Here is a 19,156-nt window from a genome sequence, read left to right as displayed (position 1 = left end):
GATAAAAATATATATGTATGTATAGGTATATATATATATTTGTATATTTAATTTTTTAAAATTATAAACTTAATATATATAACCAAAAATTAGAAATTTATATTTTAATTTTTAAAATGATGATGTAGCGCTGATGTGTCAATTCAGCCAACATCATGCCAGCAATCTATCGTACGTCAATAAAAAAATTTTCGTCAAATAAATCAAATATTTTATATAGAAGAAAATAGTAAGTTTGTAATTTTTGTAAAAGTTTTATATGAAACATTTTAACAAGTTTGGAGTTTTTGTAGAATTAATCTCATTTAAAAAAATAAAAAATATTATATACAGCAAAAACTATAAATATAATTTCTATTACCCTAAATTTTATCTCTAAATCTAATCAAAATTGTAATAATAATATAGAACCTACTTCCACGATCACAAAAAATCCAAACATATATATTTATAAACAATTGTTTATTTTATTAAAAATGTCAAAAAAAATTGTAGCCAAAAAGTGAGAGTTTTTATAAAAGTAACCAAACAAAAAATATCTATAATCATAATTGTGGCTTATATCACACCTGAAATAATATATTCTCAACATACGTAAATAATTAATTAATACTAAAAGTAGATTTAGTAATAATTTTATTATTGTATTTCTTTATGATTTTTGTATCCTGTCTTTTCTATTCTTATTACTAGATATTCACCTGCGCACATCGCGCAGACTACAAATATATAAAAAAAATTTAAAAAATTATTATTAATTTTAAATTTAAATACATTATATATTATTTTTAAATTTATAATTTATATCTTTAAATCAAAATGATAAGTAATTTTTAAAAATATGGAGATAACGATTTTTTTTTCAAAAAATAGTTGTGAATAATATTTTTATGTGTTATAATATAAAATCAAGGGTTAGAATATAATACTGATCATATAAATTTTTTATTTGTCAAATTATAATCTAAATTAATGAATTGTTTTTATAAAATAAGATTTTATAATTTTTCTACTGAAAAAACTAAGAAACTAATATTATATTATATTTGTATGTTACGTATATTTTATCAAATAATATTGATTTAATAACTCGTATAAAATAAGTTCACATCAAATTTAAATATATATGAGCTGGAACCTCATTTAATTAGATCATTTCAATTAGTTCCACTTGTATTTTGTTAAATTTATTTTTTACTGTTCTTTTACCCCATTATTTATTTTACATGATTCTTCAAGATCCGTCTTGAGTTCTTCGGTTATATGATAAAAGAGTTGGCTTAGTCCCTCATACGTGATATAATATCATCTCGTACGCCATCAATTATAAGAGCTGACGTCTCAAATAGAACAACACTTACCAGATCTAAATTCTAATAGAACTCGACATGAGTAACCTTTTACTTGAAGGACACGTTGCAAGATCTGATTTGATAAATATTTGAAAAAACTTCAAAACAAAAATCAATTGATGCTTAGAGAATTTTTATCCGACTAGACTGACATTTCACATTATCCCTCGTGAAAACTTTAACAGTTTCTACGGTGTTCGTTGAACTCATTTCACATTTATAAGTTACTTCAAACATTAATAAAAAAAATTATTTATTAGATCTTAATGATATTTTTGAAAAATTGAAATGTTAATGGTTACAATGGAATTTATTTTTTTATATGACATTTTTAAGACAATACATTTTTTCTATTAATTTTATAATATTTTGTATAATTTTATATTTTTGTGAAAAAAAAAGTCTCAGTCTCCAAATTATAAATAACTATTTTGAAAATAATTTTATTTGGAAAGGTGAGTTAGCTTTATAATTTTGTTAATGTTAATAGAGTATTTTAATTTCCTAACTAAACGAAGATAATGAAATGAAATGAACAAATATACTTAGATATTAATATAAATTATATAGTAAAATAAAGAAAAATACTCAATTACTCTCTATACAAATCATTGATTATAATATACTTTATAATTAGACTATTTGTTTGTAAATTATAACTCTCGTAAAACAAACGTATATTAAATCTAAAGCAATCAAATGAAAATGCTTAAACTGGTATACATTAACCGATTATCTATACCGATTCTACTAACCAAAATTTTATATTTTCCTAAATTTGTGATAAAAAAATAAAAATATATATATAATAGAAAAATAATGAGACATACACTTCTTTGTATATATACACATCCGTACATATATATACATACACATATATATACATATAGATAGTTAAATATATATATATATACACTTATATATATATGCAGATATATATACATGCACATACATATATATATATATATGCAGATATATATATGCATATATCTATACGTACCCATATCATATATATATAAATCTATATCCATATATACATATATATATATATATATAAATAGATATATGAAAAGGTAAAGCCATTTTACAAACGGGTTAGGTTACATACATGGTCTTTTAACACTCTCTTTTATAATGAAGTTCGTGGACAACCAATGATAATCGCTCAGTGATAAAGGAGGTAGGGGTGCAAACTGCAAAGACAGTCAAGAAGTTTACCTAGAAGTAGTCACCCTTGGATTTTCGAGGCATTGGATTCTTACCAATGTTTGTGTTATATCCAATTTTTAAGATTCGACAGTTGGATCTTAATAATTTAGAAAAAAATAATTATTTTTATGAATTTAACAAAATTTTAACGAAAATGAATATTGTACCTTTACTTATTATGATATGCAAATATATACCCCGATTAAATTATTTTGCGGATCGGCTCAGAGATATATATGTATATATATAAGTGTATATGTATTTGAATGTATGCATGTATATATATATGTGTATATATTTATCTAAGTGTAGATATATATGTATATATATATATTTATTTATGTGTATATGTATATATGTATGTGCGAATATATATTCATAATTCGTGGTTCAGTCGGGACAAACTTCTAGTTAGATTTTTAGTTAAAATTATTCTAAATATTTAAAAATAAATATTGTTAGCATTTATTTCTATATCAAACAAAAATAACAATAGTTCATATGAAATATACGAGATGATTAGAGAACGGTAACATATATATGTTGGAGATAAATACATATCTAAAAATTCATCTTTGGAATAACAATTTAAATTTGATATGTTGAATATTACATGATCACGATATGACCGACAAATATAATATAAAAATAATTTTTTAATATAAAAATGAATATGAAAATAATAAAAATTCTATAAATCCAAATCTTAAAAAAATATTTTTGATTGATCCAAACATAAACCAAATTTAATTGAAATTATAAAAAAAATAAATTAATATTTGAATATATATTTTTCACCATAAAAAATGAGATTATACATGGTGAGATCCGAACGATTCCACACCCTGTATCCCTAAATATACAATCCTCTTGCTCCTCGACCTTCATCCTCCATCACCATCTCGATCACCATCGTCATCGGAGCTAGCACTGAGCTATAATTACGTTCTTCATCTTTTTTTGGAAACCTGTTTCGAACTTATCTTTTGTGCTTTCACAGGTGCAATATCTAAGCATTGAAACATTGATTAAAATTTTAATATATTGATTAAATTTTTTATAAAAATTTGATGATATAAATATTTAAAAAATAATATAAATTATTTAATTAATAAAAATATATATCGATAATAATAGAGGATTGTAAAATCATCATTATTTATTATATAATAAGAATATATATATTTTTGTCTACACGTTATATATGTTTGATGTCTGAAAAATTATTTGTATAAATATCCATATACTCGGTAAATACGATTGATATGCCATAATCGTGATGGATATATATATAAAGATTCTTTTTCACCAAATACAGACAGAGACATAATATCGATACTTGCCTTAAATGGAGAGCGAGATATGCCATAATCTTGAAACTAATACGTTCTCCAATTATTCTATCGCTGATTATTTCAAGGCCTATAGTTTACACGACAACACAACTTTTGTATGGAACGGTAGGGCTGGGCATTTAAACCCGTTATCCGCGGATAAGCGGATATCCGGTCTCGTGGGTACCCGGAAAACGGGTACTCGACACCTAACGAAGACGAAAACGAGTATTAAAAACTAGAATACCCGTCATACGGGTTCGAATTCGGGTTTTACATGTTGAAATAACGGTTACCTGCGGGTACCCGCATATATATTAAAATTACAAAATTAACCTTATGTTTTTTATATAATTTCGAAAATACTTAGGTTATTTTACTTACCTTTAGGATTATATATTGAATTTTCAAGTTTGATGGATTCAACTTCAAATTATTGTATATTTTTTTTAAATGTTTCTAGGATTCTATGCATATTATTATATTTTAAAAATTTTCAAATTTAAAAATGTATTTTTGGAATAAAATATGTATATTTTTATTGATTATTTGATTTAATTTTCTATTGTTTAATATTTTATATACGGGTGCGGATACTCGCGGGTACTCGTCTTTTAGTTATGGGTACTCGTTGAACGGGTACCCGGATGTTGTGAGATAGAGACAGAGATATCATTTCTCTAAAACCCGCGAAGACGAAAACGAAGACGGGTATTTCCAAAAACGCGGGTACTCAACCCGTGCGCATTCGTATGGAACGGGAACGGGGCAGGTCATTGTTGCGAGACAGTTTCCGATCACAGAACATGACTTTTCTGATAATAACACCGTACCAACAAATTATAATTAATTAGAAAATGAGAAAATTAGAATCCATATGTTATCTTTTGTATTACAATGTAACTATAGCATGAAGAAATAAAATTATTGTTAATCGAACGAGATTCAATTGCTTAGTAAAAGTCACAAATTAATAATTTTAATATTTGCTACACTATAATAATGTATTATTATGCTAAATAATATTCTTTTTATACTACATCCCTCTAAGATTATGTATAAATCCCCAAATATTAAACTCGATTGTTCATATAATACAACCCATTTCAGTATTGACAATAACATGAATCATATGGATGTTCATATTTTCACAAACATTCATTCTAATCTTAATAGCACGACAATGCTTATGTAAAAAAAGGAACATAAATAGAATATGAAAATGTTATAATAAGGGAGATTCAATCAATTGTAACTCATTCTACTCTGGATATGTCCCCACCCAGTTCTTTCCGGCAGAACCAGCATGTTCCCTCTCGGCTTCAACCACGACCTCGGAATATGATACCTCCAAAAATCGAAAAAACAAAACAAATCCTGGCATTTGTCAATGAATTTAGACAAAAGGGTTCGGGTCCGATTCATGGACTTCATCAAACTCACCTGATGATGAACATTAGTCATAAAAAAAAAATAGAAAAATAATTCTGAAAAGAAAAATATATAATAACATGTATATATATATATATTCCAAAAATGATGGGTACAAACAAAATAAGCGAAACAAATAAAAAACAATAAAATTTCGGTTGGATCTTTGATCTTAAACACCCTGAAAATCGATTGATGAAACCCTGAAAGCATATTACCTATTTTATAGTGTAGAATTTTTTAAATTGAAATAACTAATGTTCAATGAATTTAAAACTCACTTTAAATATTTATACTACCATTGAATTTAGACAAATAAAGATGAAAGTGGTAAGTTGAATATGAACGTAAAATAATATTAAATGCCAGGAGAATAGAATAAACATTTCCTACATTATCGTAGGTGTAATGCCGTGATTAAAAAAACATTGATTTTGGCTATATGATTTTCGTAAAATTCATTTGAACTTAAATAAATATACGTACAACCCAACAGTTCAACTTCATGTGGCTCCTCGAACTTTGTGATTAGTGCACAAATAATTAAACTATGCATAATTTGTATCCCCAATGAGATTTGACTCCATTATGAGATGACAAAAACACAAAAATTTTCATATTCCTCTTTGTTGACACGTGGCATCCTCCGTTTCATGAAACTGTAATTTTATATATGATATATATATATATATGATATGATGTTTAGGATAGGTTTTCCTATTATTGAAAATATTTATTTCACATTAATCATTGTACCTGCTTACAGAAATTATCTAGCATGCAATGTTTCTGCCTGTACGGTCTCTTCATTTCTTGGGGACCACCATTAATGGCCATAATAATGGCTTTAAGTCCTCCAAAATTATGTAAGAGAAATAATTCATATTTAAAATAAAAATAGTATTCCCAAGGTAAATGCATACTGATATAGTACGATAAGAATGCAAAACATTGATAAAATAAAATTATTTATACTACAAGTATGCACAGAAACTTGAAGAGAAAAAACCAACAGTTTATAAAAACCTATTACAAACTTTATTGTAGGTAATTTGTAATTATAATATTTTGAAAAAATCTAAAAAAATACTTAACTTTTCAATTTTAACAAAATAAAACCTTTTACCAAGAAAAACATTAAAAATTTTTAAATTATCTAAAATAATACATAAATTATTTGATGAATATCAAATTAAACAATCGAACTAGTATAATGTACGAAAATGTTTACGTGACGGACAAAATATTGATACGACATGAATGTTTTTTTACACCACATCTTTACTTTCGTACGCCATATCAATTTAATTATTTAATTTGACATTAGTTGAATAGTTTAGGTATTATTTTGGACAATTAAAAAGTTTAGCATTTAAAAAAAAAAAAAGTTGTGGTATTTTTTGTTAATATTAAAAAGTTGAGTATTTTTTTTGGATTTTTCCTAATACTTTTCTCAATCGTATATTATCTTGATCTTTGAAAATGATTTTGACATTGATTTTATTTAAATGAAATTTATAATAATACGTAAAAACTGAAATAAATAGAAAAAAAATTATGCCATCGATTTTAAATAAATTTGGAATCAAGAGAATGATGTTGTGGTGGTTATCTGGAATAAAAAGGACAAATATGAAAAGACGGCTCGGTCGGCCCAAAGCCACGCCATAGATGATTGGTTACAGCTTTGGGGGGCCCCACAAATATGGCTTCCTATAATGTTTGACGTGGCAATGTTCTATTGGCTGCCATGAATGAATCAGCAAGGACGCGCCAAAAACCGGTCACATTGTATTTGCGTTGGGGACCAATGTCTTTGAAACCGGGTAAACAGGATTTATTGTCAGGTGATAAGTCAATTCGGTTGGAATTAATTTTATACTTAATACAAATCACAAATATCAATATAATATGAAGATATTTCAAAATATTAAGGAATCATTTATCATACATTGAATTATATTAAATCAAGAGAAACATTAAAATGCAAAAGAAATATCGTGGAAAATTATTGTATGATAAATAAATAATGTGTATCTAACTTCAGTTAAATATCATATTTAATTAGGGAATGACAATCCATACATATAAACAACAACAAACGTTATAAAAGTTTTATAATAAAACAATATTGTTTTTTACATATTGTTTTACATTTTCTAGATTTGAAACAACAACCATAAAAAAATTATAGAAATTAACCTATTAATTAAAAAAAAAAGCTGTGTACCAAATTTTGATTTTCGCACTTTATTAATGGCTAGCATTCATTGATATACATGACACCATGGGCGAACCCACTTCATCAGCAGTGGGGTCACTAGCCTCTACTAAAAATAAAAAAAGAACTTATTTATAAAATGTAATAAGATGTGAAAAATAATGCCCCCCACTTCATATTTATAAGTGACCCTCCCCTCATTTTTTTAATCGGAAATCAAATAAACATATCACATTTTTCTAATTTTTTTTAAAATTTCATCTTTCCTATATTTTTTTCTCTTCTTACATCTAAAAATAATAATCAATTTAATCGTAATAAAAAATTATCATCAATTTAATCATAACTTAATATAAAAAAATAACAACAACAAAATCAAATATATATAAATGTTATAATTTTTGTTTGAAACCATTTTTATTTTTTTTATTATTCGTTTCTATATATTTATAAGTATTTAGCATACTTATAAATATATATATGTGTGTGGATAATTTTTTCTAAAAAATTCTATTGAAATTCAAAAATAGTGATAAAATTTCAATCGAGAGCGTATTAAATTTTCATATAAACAAATTGACTTAGATGGTTTGGTTTTGAATCATGTTAATAAAAAAATTAAAATATCATCCTAATTAGATAGATAAGATAAAATATAATTTTTGAATGGATTATCTAATTTGTGTTATCGAAAAAGATATATTCTAAACGATTCCTAATAAAATTATTATGTAGAAATTTTAGAAAATAAAAAAATTGTAGAATTCAATTATAAAACATAAATATTTTTGTTAGTATATATTTTATTAATTTTTTATAATATATATATTAATATTACCCCCATTAAAATATTTTTCTGGATCCGGCACTGCATGACATACAAACAAAAACAAAAACCAAGTCCACTGTTTTATATAAAACCACATTAAAATGATATTACGAAATCTACAAATACAAATAGAAAAAAAAGGTTAACAAGGAAAATAGGCATAAAATTACAAGTAAAAAGATTTCTTATGTTTAAACGAGGGTTTACCAATAAAAACAAAATATTATAAATGAAAGTAAGGATTTTTTAGGTAAAATATATATGAAAGTTTGTTTACAAGAGCATGAATATTTGACCACTTATTTAGGAAATAATATTTCTACTGCAATAAAACATTAGTTTGAGGTTTAAATAATGGCAAAATGTGTAATTATTTATTTTATTGGTGCAAATCAGAATAATTCGAACTTAATGATTCGATTAGATTATGTCTCAACCTACACTCAGATTTCTAAATCAAAGCCAAGATTTGATGGTAATCATGCTAAACCATAGTAGCAGGACACTATATTTATATCTAACTATATTATATATATTTGAAAAAAAAAACTATATTATATATATAGTTAGATATTGAACATCTAATTTGGGCCTGAGCAGAACATAAGCCCATTATATATCAAAAACCCAAATGCTGACGTGGAACCATTATAAGATGAGAACCCGCAGGGGTTACACACTGGTGAGCCCACGCGCCCGGCACGTGTCACCTCCGTGTGCCACCTCGCCACTCGTCACCTCTGCGTTCCTCCGCGCGTTTCTTTCTCTCGGTGGGTTCTTCTGCGTCATTGGCCCGTGATGTCTCCGAGCCTTGGCGATCAAAATCGAAGAGTTCGAGAGCTTATTCCGACATTCTCAAGGAAATGGGTTTTGGGTTTACGGCGTGTTTTACGAGGAACCTCTCGGCGGAGCATCCCACGGTGGTGCTCATAACGGTGTTTGTTGCGGTTCTCTGTCTCTGTCTGGTTATCGGCCACTTGCTTGAAGAGAACCGATGGGTTAACGAATCCATCACCGCCATTTTGGTCGTGAGTTACTTCACTTCTGCGAATTTTGTTTCCGTTCTTCAGTATAGTTTGGAGAGGTTTTGATCTGCAATCGTATGGAAAAAGGTTCTACTGTCACTGGGCTTGTCGTTGTATCTAATGCTACGGAGCAGAATCTTGATATGGATTTAGTTTTTCGTCATTTGGGTTTCTTACAACATACGGAACAAAGCTCCGCCACTGTTGCTTCTGTAAATCTGAGCTTCTCGTTTCAACATTCTGGGGATTTGAAGGGTTTTGTCTTTTGAATGACACTTCGCTTCGTAGTTTTCGTTTCACTGTCCTGAGAAATTATGTTTCTACTCCCAACATGGGTTTTGTCCTGAGTCTAAGACGATATCGATTTCAAGACTTGGGGTGTCCTGTCATTGACAAATTCTTCTGGATGGTAACTAAGAATTTTATTGTAATGTTGCAAATAGGGAGGTGTGTCGGGGACGGTTATCTTGTTAATCAGCAAAGGGAAGAGTTCTCACATCTTGGTGTTCGATGAACAACTCTTCTTCATATACCTCCTTCCCCCTATAATTTTTAACGCTGGGTAAGCTTGGACTGGTTTAGTGGCCTGCAATATAAATGGAGCTTAGTATCTAATGCCATTCCACATTACTGTTTGACTGAGGGATTCAGCTTGTTGCAGATTCCAGGTCAAGAAAAAGCAGTTCTTTCAAAACTTTTTGACCATCATGTCTTTCGGGGTGGTCGGAGTTTTTATTTCGACTTTCATAATAGCAGCTGGTAATACCTTTTGTTCTTAGACACCCTCGACTCCATGTCATTTGATCATAGCTTCAGATTGTAAAGCCGGAAGTTTGTGTCTTAGTTGCTATAATCTCTGTTTTTTGTTGTCTGAACTAGGCAGCTGGTGGTTGTTTCCCAAGTTAGGATTTGCTGGATTGACTGCACGAGACTATCTTGGTGAGATTTATGGTTAATTTTTTGTTGTCTCTCTGCATTTTTTCGTTATCACGATATGATTTTGGTTTATCACTTGTGAGGATAGTTATCAGTTGCAAGTGAATTTCTTGTTGTCTTGATTCAGCCATCGGTACAATTTTCTCATCAACTGATACCGTCTGCACACTACAGGTTCTTGATTTCACAACTATCTGTCCTTTGACTTCTTCTTCGTGGTTTGATTTGGTGGAAAAAAGTTTTTAAAGATTCTATCATCACTCTTATCAGATTCTACATCAAGACGAAACTCCGTTTCTATACAGTTTAGTGTTTGGCGAAGGAGTGGTGAATGATGCAACCTCAGTTGTTCTATTCAACGCTGTTCAAAAGATCCACGTTGAAAAGTTCAACGGTTGGGCAGCTCTTCACATACTCGGAGATTTTCTTTACCTTTTCTCCTCGAGCACTGTTCTAGGAGTTGGAGTAAGCTATCGGGTCTATCATGTAGTTGTTCCCTCTGAAACAATATCTTGAGTTATTGGACCGATATATATGAATATTTTGGTTGTCTTGCAGGCGGGGCTATTAACATCTTATGTCCTTAGAACCTTCTACTTTGGAAGGTAGTCTAAAGTAACTTGAAGATTGTTAACCTTGAACTTAAGCTTATCGGTGTCTGTGTGTTCATCCGCATACTCTAGAGATGCCTTTTAACATTCTTTGACTGGCCGGCTGCTGACAGGCATTCGAGCACACGTGAACTGGCAATAATGGTTTTGATGGCATACCTTTCGTATATGCTGGCCGAGGTAACATCTCCCTTACCGTAAAACGGGATTTACTCCTCAAAGATCACGATTATCTACAATGTGGTAATTTTTTCTTTTTTCTGTTAGCTATTAACTTTTTCAAAATCTTTGTAATCCGGTATAGTTGTTTTCTTGCAGCTCTTTTCTCTAAGTGGCATCCTCACAGTTTTTTTCTGTGGGATTCTAATGTCACATTATGCATGGCATAATGTCACAGAGAGTTCAAAAATCACTTCCAAGTACTCTCTCGCCAACGGATATCTTTTGCTTTCTAGGCTCTAGTGCGAGAAATGATTTCTGATTAATCATCCCTTTTTCTGCAGGCACGTGTTTTCGATGATGTCCTTTATCGCGGAGACGTTCATATTTCTGTACGTTGGAATGGATGCGCTTGATATTGGGAAGTGGAGGACAAGCAAGTTGGGGTGCGATGTTGTGTCCGATCATCTTGGGTTTAGTTAGAAAAAAGAGCTTCAGATAAAAATTTTCCTTCCATCTAGGATGAATTAGCCTGAAAATGGAAGGAATAGATAATGTTCATCTGCTTTTGGAATAATTTGCAAGAAAATGAGATTCATGCTTCTTTTTCTTCCCGTCTTGTTGCAGTTTTGGTGGTTCTGTCGGTGTCTCTAGCACCATTGTTGCGTTAGTATTGCTCGGCCGGGTGGCATTCGTCTTTCCCCTCTCTGTCTTGACCAATTTCACTAACAGGAGTGCCGAAAGAAACGCCTATATCTCATTTAAGCATCAGGTCAGTGTTCTATTCCCTTGCACTTGATGAATCCTTAGTTAACTCCTTCACCAAACTTTTCCTGTGTAGTCTCAAAATATATTTGGTACAAAATCATGAAATTTATCCCCTTTGCCTCCTAGGTGATAATCTGGTGGGCAGGGCTTATGAGAGGAGCTGTGTCAATTGCTCTAGCTTTCAAGCAGGTTTTACTCACTAACAGTGTGTTTTTTTTAATTACACTTGTGCCCTGGATAAATTATGTTATGTAATATATTTACGTCCATATATATTTTCGTGCGCCAAGTTCACATTCTCAGGTGTCACTCTGGATCCTCTGAATGCTGCTATGATCACCAACACGACTATTGTTGTCCTCTTCACTACACTGGTAAAGTTAACATAACTCCTTGTGTCTGTTCCCTCCATTTTCTGGTGAATAAAACCGTGAATTCATTTCTCTTCGGTTTCATAGGTTTTTGGTTTTCTGACAAAACCACTCGTCTGCTGCTTAATTCCTGATGCTGCAAATAATAATCATGTGGAGCGTGGTTCACCCAAAGAGGACGGTGTGCTACCTCTGCTTTCTTTCGAAGAGTCTGCTTCCACCAATTTCGACCGGGCAAAGGATAGCCTGTCCCTGCTGATGGAACAGCCTGTTTACACGATCCACCGATACTGGAGAAAGTTTGACGATACGTATATGAGGCCTATTTTCGGAGGGCCCCTTCATGGAATTCAATCAGAGTGCTAAGTACTCGAGGTTTCCTTTCCCCTTCCTCATGCTAGCCATAAGATTATACTCGCGGAATTATGACTTATATACGTTTACCATCCATAATGATGCGTGAGCTGTTTGCTTCTTGCAGTTCGTGGATCTATATACCGAAGTCACGGGCTTGCATGAATCGAAAAGGCTATGAATTTGCAAAAATCAAGCTGACCCTTATGGTTTCGAGCTCAAGTTTCATCGTGGCAAAGGCCTGATGAATCGGTTTTGGCTAGTTTTACTTGTAAGAGGGTGTGAGCGGAAACGAGAAAAGCTCCAAATATCAGCACTTTTTCATCTTTCTTAATGTATAAAGCATAGTTATTCTATATCCATAAAGCGAATATCGTTATACATTTCTGAAAGATAGTACAGATACATAGAATAATGCAGGACTCCGAGTACAGCATAATATAGGGCAAGCCTGTGGAAGCAGTCAGCTCACTTCTTCAAGCTGCATGGGCAAAAAAAGACACGTGAAAACTGTAAGCCACTCGTTCATAAGTTTGTACTAAAAGCGTCTTTATTCGGGTTTTTCTTCCCTTCTTTGATCTCCTTAACATGTGGTTTTTTCCCCTCACCTTTTTGTTAGCTATTATGATAGAAGATATATATATATATATGTATATATGTATGTATGTACAATAGTCCAAAACTAACACCAGAAAAGTAAGTGTATGGGCCATGTTTAAGATATGTTTTATAGTACCATAGCACGCAGGAGGAGCATTAGAGATGCCGCATTTAGACAAGAGAGTAGTAGCTTTAGAAGGGTCGATCCCGACGGCGGGGAGATAAGACTTGTACTTGCAGAGACATGAGAGGTCAGAGCGTTTGATGACTCCGCAGCACTCGCCGGTGGGTGGAGGAGGCTGGTTCCCAGTAACAGCCGCTCGGCATTGCCCCAGATCGTTGGTATCGATGTTGCATATCGGAATACCGTAAGCTTCTTCCACAACAATGGCCGTGAGAGCCATCGCCATGACCAGACATTGCAAGAAAACTCTGGTACTCATCTTCTGCTCTCTCTCTCGTTTCTTGGCTGAGTTTCAGCTTCTGGTTAGGTTCCTTGTTTATATGGAGAGAGAGAGAGACTTTTCTTGGAGAGAAAGTCTAAGAAATGGACGTATCTGGAGACTTTTCTGGGTGGAAAAGCAATCTCTCTCGAATTGCAAGGAAAGAGAGGAGGACCCGAGTCTTGGGAATTACGGTGAACTTTCGAATTAAAAAAAAAAAATAAGAAATACCAATCTTTAATGGAATACAGTTTGATAATATTGGAGCAAAACCAGTTGAACTAGTGGTCTGTCTCCCTGATGTTGGATCCTCAAAACGGTCGCATCTTGGAGTTACTGTGTTTTACGGCGGCTCTCTTCCAAAAATTCTCCCCTTTTTGTTCTTTCAAGGTTGTATGTTTACTTTAGAAACTACATTTACTTCGGTGTCATGTCGGGTTTCAGTTTGATTTGAATTCTGTTAGGACTCGATTCAATGTTTCATTTTTTTTTAATACAGATTTTTTTTTAAACTTCAATTTTTTTTTTAAAAAAAAAAAAGAGGAAACGAAATGGCAAAGCAGGGAAAGTCACGGGTCCTTGGAATATATGGCGGCGTTTCTGTAGACAATCATTGACGTGTGAAACTGCATACGCATGTCTCTCTGTTTTTGTTAGCTGTCGGCTTACTCCTCCCCCCTCGTGACATGATTTTTAGTCTTGGTCGTCGTCGTGTCGTCTGTAGACAATCAATTAAATTCCACATTTATATACCCACGGTCCATCAATTATATATATATATATATATATACCAAGATCTACTATTAAATTTCTCTTACATTTCCTCTCAAAGTGAGGAATTTAATTGATTTAGTTGTTCACGTGTCTCTTTCCCAAATCTTTGTATTCCGTTCAACTGTATTACGTTTTCATCTAATCGCATATACATACAGATGAGTTGTATAGTCGCATGGGCTTCTTTTTGGGCCCAAATATATTTCTGGCATCTCTCCTCTCGGCCCAATATGAAGATCCATTTAGTATATACATACATATATCGTTTAATCGGTTGATATAAATATAATAAATGTGGGAGGACGTCGTGCATAGCATTAGCACGTGTGGGACAGTGAAATCGGCCGAATCGGTCGGTGGGGCCCATCATGTTCTCGAACACACATATATATATATATATATATATATATATAATATTATATGAAAATCGGAAAAAACAAAAGGATAACGTGACGAGTGATAATCTTTTATTTCAAAAAATATTTGGATAATTGGATCCACGAAGAACGAACTGTTAAAAAAAATTTAACTTAATAGACGTTTTTATATTAATAATAACAAATAATGGAAAAACCTGCAATATTTTTTAAATGGGAAAATTGTTTTAAAAATCTCATAGACGAAAGAAAAAATATAGTTTTCATCTCAAAATATATCTTTCTGATAATTTTATTAATTAATTTAAATATCTTTCCAATATTTTTAAATTTAGAAGCATGAATGAATTGTTGTTATATGTGGTAATCTTCATTTGGGTATTATTGCCTTTTGAGTACTAAAGAAAAACGTGAGAGATTATTTATTTTCTTACCAAATAAATAATCATAAAAATATCAGAGAGACAGATACAAATATTAATTAGTTATTAATAAAATGCAGGAAAAGACATGGGTCCAAATGCTGACAAATATGAGATCTCGTTAAAAGGGACACGTATGTAGACGCCGTTACGCTTGAGGTCATCTTCTCGCCCCTCTCGTCCATGTGGAGGCACCGCCCCTTTCACTTGTCGTCCCCACAGAGCGAGTAATCTAAGCTATTCTATACTCGCGCGTGTGATCAGCCCCACAAAATCCACCACGACTTCCAAGCTTTCAATGCCGGTGTGGCTTCTCGCTCGCTGCGCCAAAAAAAAAAAAACAAAAGAAACTCGTTTTCCCTCGCTCTCTCTCTCTCTCCATCGCTTTGCCCCCATACGAAGCTAAAATCGATCCTCTCTCTCTCTCTCTCTCTCTCACCATCTCTCTCTCTCTGTGCGTATTGGGTTCTTGTGGCATTGGGCTTTCCGTCTTCCAATGGTTTCAGCAGCGAACAGATTGACATCGATATGCAGTATATACACATTTACATAGAGAAGCAGCGTTCAATGCGGAATATCATCATATCGTGCTGTTAGAGGCGGGTTTCTGTAAATCGGGTTCTGATCCTTTTCTTTTAGAAATTGCTTTTGGATATGTTTTGCGTGATAGAGCTGTGTCGTTTTAATCTATCTGGAACCGTAGGGATTGTCAGTTTTCCATTTTTGTTCTGTTGATGATTCTCTTTTCTATATATAGAACGAGTCTTCTGGGTTTGTGTATAGGTTTCTGTTTTTCTTGTCTGTTTCCAGGTTTTTCTGGTTCCTGAGGCTTATAACGATCTGTTTTCGAGAAGAATTTGACTAATGTTGCGACATCCTTGATTTTGGATCCAGGGTTTTGATTGTCGGGATCGGGGTTTCTGTTCGATTCTTCGTTTTGGTGTTCCTCTGCCGAGAGTTAAGAGAAATTGCGTGTTCTTCCCCGTGTGATTGGTGAGCGGGAAAATGTCTGGTTTCGTGGGTGTTATCGTTTCGGATCCATGGCTCCAGAGCCAGTTTACTCAGGTCGAACTTCGGAGCCTCAAATCCAAGGTATGCTCTCTTACCGATGTATGTCCTTGATACACACGAACACACATATGCTTCTGTCTCTATAATCGTGTCGCATTGTCGTTGGATCTAATCTAAGCGAGAAAGTTCTGGCATTGTGATTGACGGCCAATTCTAAGGATATGGCCGATGGTCGTTTGATCTGTAAGGAATTTTGCTTTCTTGTGTAGTTTACATCGTTGAAGAACCAGAGTGGTAAAATCACCATAGAGGATCTACCGCCAGTATTCGCCAAACTGAAGGCTCTTAGTGCTACATTTAAGGAGGATGAGATAAGAGGAATTTTGAGCGAACTGGGTTCCCAAACAACCGGTGATGTTGATTTCGAAGCTTTTCTCAGGGTTAGTCTATCGAATCTATCCTCTGGTGTTTATCGTTTGATTGGCTATAGGGTGAGTTCTGATGTTATGTGGGTGAATTGATGTATTGTGCAGATATATCTGAATTTGCAAGGTAAAGCGGCCGAGAAATCGGGTGGCCACAAGAACTCATCTTCGTTTCTTAAAGCCAGTACAACTACCCTTCTTCATACCATAAATCAGTCGGAGAAGGGCTCTTTTGTTCACCACATCAACAGATATCTCGGGGATGACCCGTTTCTGGAACAGTTTCTTCCTCTTGATCCGGATTCTAACGGTCTGTATGAACTTGTGAAAGATGGCGTACTTCTATGGTAATGTGCACTTATATGTTAAGAGTTTTATCAACACCAAATACATTTGATTTTCTGGTTTTGATTCGTCTGTTTCCTCATGTTGCTACAGTAAGCTCATAAATGTGGCAGTTACGGGGACAATAGATGAACGTGCCATAAACACGAAAAGGGTACTTAACCCATGGGAGAGAAATGAGAATCATACCCTTTGTCTCAACTCTGCGAAAGCTATTGGCTGTACTGTGGTCAATATTGGAACACAGGACCTGGCTGAGGGACGGGTATGTTTTTGCCTGCTTATTGGTTAGGATCAATATCTGCCATTCCGTCCTCTGGATGAGTACCATAGTTTACGTGATTGCAAGTTCCGGCATTATTTCTGAAAATGGGAAAGGAAGTAAGAAAAAAGGAACTTATATGTCTAAATTTTGCTCTGCTTTCATTATTTCGCAGCCTCACCTGGTGCTTGGATTGATTTCACAAATCATAAAGGTAAGCAGATTTCCGTATGTCTTTCCATATATCTTCCTTTTTTGTTTGTGCTTGAGATATTAACCAAACCCATGCTTGCAACTTCAGATTCAACTGCTAGCCGATCTCAATCTGAGGAAGACGCCTCAGCTCGTTGAGTTGGTAGAAGACAACGATGTAATGAATTGCAGATCACATCGTTATCCCAAGTGTTTGTGCTCGTTGTAGATAAATAATTCATGAGTTGTTTCCTCTTTCAGGATATTGAGGAGTTGCTGCGATTACCCCCTGAGAAAGTGTTATTAAAATGGATGAACTTCCATCTCAAAAAAGGCGGTTACAAGAAAACCGTCGCAAACTTTTCTTCTGATTTGAAGGTATATTATTTCTCAAATAGCAATTTCGTGATTCCCTCCCTTGAAAACCCTTTTTTCCATCGATAGATCTTTTGGATTCAGAGTATATTTTCAACTCTTCAATTGAAAAATTGGATGCTAACTCGTAAAGAGTGAGGATTTTTTTCTTGTTTGCCTTGACCTTAATTGTTCTGGCTTGGTATAGCAAAGTTGAATCAGCTTCTTCTGTAATAAAATATTTTACTGGTGAAATCTGCAGGATGCGGAGGCTTATGCTTACCTGCTCAATGTTCTTGCACCTGAACACTGTGATCCAGCTACACTAAATGCAAAGGGTCCTCTTGAAAGGGCTAAACTGGTCCTCGATCATGCAGAGAGAATGAACTGCAAGCGGTATTTGACTCCAGAAGAGATTGTCGAAGGCTCCCCAAATTTGAATCTCGCGTTTGTGGCTCAAATATTTCACGAAAGGTCTGTATCATGATATGCTTCATCTCGCAATAGGTTCATAGAAGATGGGTTGTTCCTTATGGTGTGTGAATATCAGCACAAATAAAGAGGGGCTGATAGTCTCGTTTGGTGATATAGAATCCCCGAATAACTTTTTAAGAGCACTTATAAGAAACTCACATATGATCTTGGAGATTTCATCACTCTGGATTTTAATCATCTTTCTCTCCTTGAACTAAAGCTTGCCTTGTATCTGCTGCAGGAATGGTCTTAGCACAGATAGTAAGTTTTCCTTTGCGGAGATGATGACTGAGGATGTACAGACTTGCAGAGACGAGAGATGCTACCGATTATGGATCAACAGCCTCGGGATTGACAGTTATGTCAACAACGTGTTTGAAGATATCAGAAACGGGTACGCTTTTATTTTCTTGAATCACGAAGAAAGAAATTTAACCAGTCTTATCTGTAATCTGTTGGTGGTTTGATAAAATTCTGGAAATGTTCTTTATACTGTTTTCATGCAGATGGATTCTTCTGGAGGTTCTTGACAAGGTCTCTCCTGGTTCAGTTAACTGGAAACACGCTTCGAAACCGCCCATTAAGATGCCGTTTAGAAAAGTAGAGAATTGCAATCAAGTCGTGAAGATCGGGAAGCAGCTAAAATTCTCTCTGGTGAATGTAGCTGGAAATGACATAGTTCAAGGGAATAAGAAGCTCATACTTGGTGATCATTCTTTCTTGTCTCGGTCTCTGAGTTTTTACGAGTGAAAAAAAAATGCATTCCTTAAAAATTCTAAACGTTGGAGGTGTCTGTATCAGCTTTCTTATGGCAGTTGATGAGATTCAGTATGCTCCAACTTCTCAAGAACCTCCGTTCTCGGACACGAGGGAAAGA

The 19,156-nt window shown here is 33.2% G+C and overlaps 3 protein-coding genes across 5 annotated transcripts in view; 2 read left to right on the top strand and 1 right to left on the bottom strand.

The window, feature by feature from the left end:
* Positions 1–9,121: 9,121 nt before the first annotated feature.
* LOC104817693 (sodium/hydrogen exchanger 4) lies at positions 9,122–12,983 on the top strand. The gene is made up of 15 exons (XM_010546959.1): positions 9,122–9,404; positions 9,845–9,963; positions 10,063–10,160; positions 10,281–10,340; positions 10,465–10,511; positions 10,608–10,802; positions 10,896–10,942; positions 11,062–11,128; positions 11,267–11,367; positions 11,452–11,553; positions 11,735–11,879; positions 12,002–12,064; positions 12,166–12,249; positions 12,334–12,621; positions 12,728–12,983. Exons 1-14 carry the CDS (start codon positions 9,240–9,242, stop codon positions 12,610–12,612), a joined length of 1,572 nt encoding a protein of 523 aa, XP_010545261.1. The 5' UTR covers positions 9,122–9,239; the 3' UTR covers positions 12,613–12,621; positions 12,728–12,983.
* On the bottom strand, positions 12,909–14,365 carry LOC104817694 (putative lipid-transfer protein DIR1). Its single transcript, XM_010546960.2, has 2 exons — positions 13,337–14,365; positions 12,909–13,081 (listed from the first exon to the last, which is right to left on the bottom strand). The coding sequence occupies exons 1-2, from the start codon at positions 13,641–13,643 to the stop codon at positions 13,077–13,079; spliced, it is 312 nt and encodes a 103-aa protein (XP_010545262.1). The 5' UTR covers positions 13,644–14,365; the 3' UTR covers positions 12,909–13,076.
* Positions 14,366–15,518: 1,153 nt separating this feature from the next.
* The window catches only part of LOC104817692 (fimbrin-1), a 5,159-nt gene continuing 1,521 nt past the window's right edge, over positions 15,519–19,156 (top strand). Inside the window, exons 1-12 of one of the 3 annotated variants that reach the window (XM_010546958.1) lie at positions 15,519–15,834; positions 16,111–16,308; positions 16,497–16,667; positions 16,761–16,999; positions 17,091–17,262; positions 17,435–17,473; positions 17,561–17,629; positions 17,713–17,829; positions 18,068–18,279; positions 18,521–18,673; positions 18,786–18,985; positions 19,081–19,156. In XM_010546958.1, the coding sequence (XP_010545260.1) occupies positions 16,222–16,308; positions 16,497–16,667; positions 16,761–16,999; positions 17,091–17,262; positions 17,435–17,473; positions 17,561–17,629; positions 17,713–17,829; positions 18,068–18,279; positions 18,521–18,673; positions 18,786–18,985; positions 19,081–19,156 (1,535 nt within the window). In that variant the 5' untranslated portion in view covers positions 15,519–15,834; positions 16,111–16,221. The remainder of the gene's footprint in view (positions 15,835–16,110; positions 16,309–16,496; positions 16,668–16,760; positions 17,000–17,090; positions 17,263–17,434; positions 17,474–17,560; positions 17,630–17,712; positions 17,830–18,067; positions 18,280–18,520; positions 18,674–18,785; positions 18,986–19,080) is intronic. The other 2 variants (XM_010546957.1, XM_010546955.1) reach the window with 2 other exon arrangements.

Source organism: Tarenaya hassleriana, unplaced genomic scaffold (genome assembly GCF_000463585.1).
Source record: "Tarenaya hassleriana unplaced genomic scaffold, ASM46358v1 Cleome28, whole genome shotgun sequence".
NCBI lineage: Eukaryota > Viridiplantae > Streptophyta > Magnoliopsida > Brassicales > Cleomaceae > Tarenaya > Tarenaya hassleriana.
This window is presented reverse-complemented; position numbering and strand designations above follow the sequence as displayed.

Coding starts and splice junctions, on each gene's coding strand:
- LOC104817693 (XM_010546959.1), top strand. CDS start 9,240: ATGGGTTTTGGGTTTACGGCGTGTTTTACGAGGAACCTCTCGGCGGAG. Junction 9,405..9,844: donor CCATCACCGCCATTTTGGTC/GTGAGTTACTTC, acceptor TGTTGCAAATAG/GGAGGTGTGTCGGGGACGGT. Junction 10,161..10,280: donor GACTTTCATAATAGCAGCTG/GTAATACCTTTT, acceptor TGTCTGAACTAG/GCAGCTGGTGGTTGTTTCCC.
- LOC104817694 (XM_010546960.2), bottom strand. CDS start 13,643: ATGAGTACCAGAGTTTTCTTGCAATGTCTGGTCATGGCGATGGCTCTC.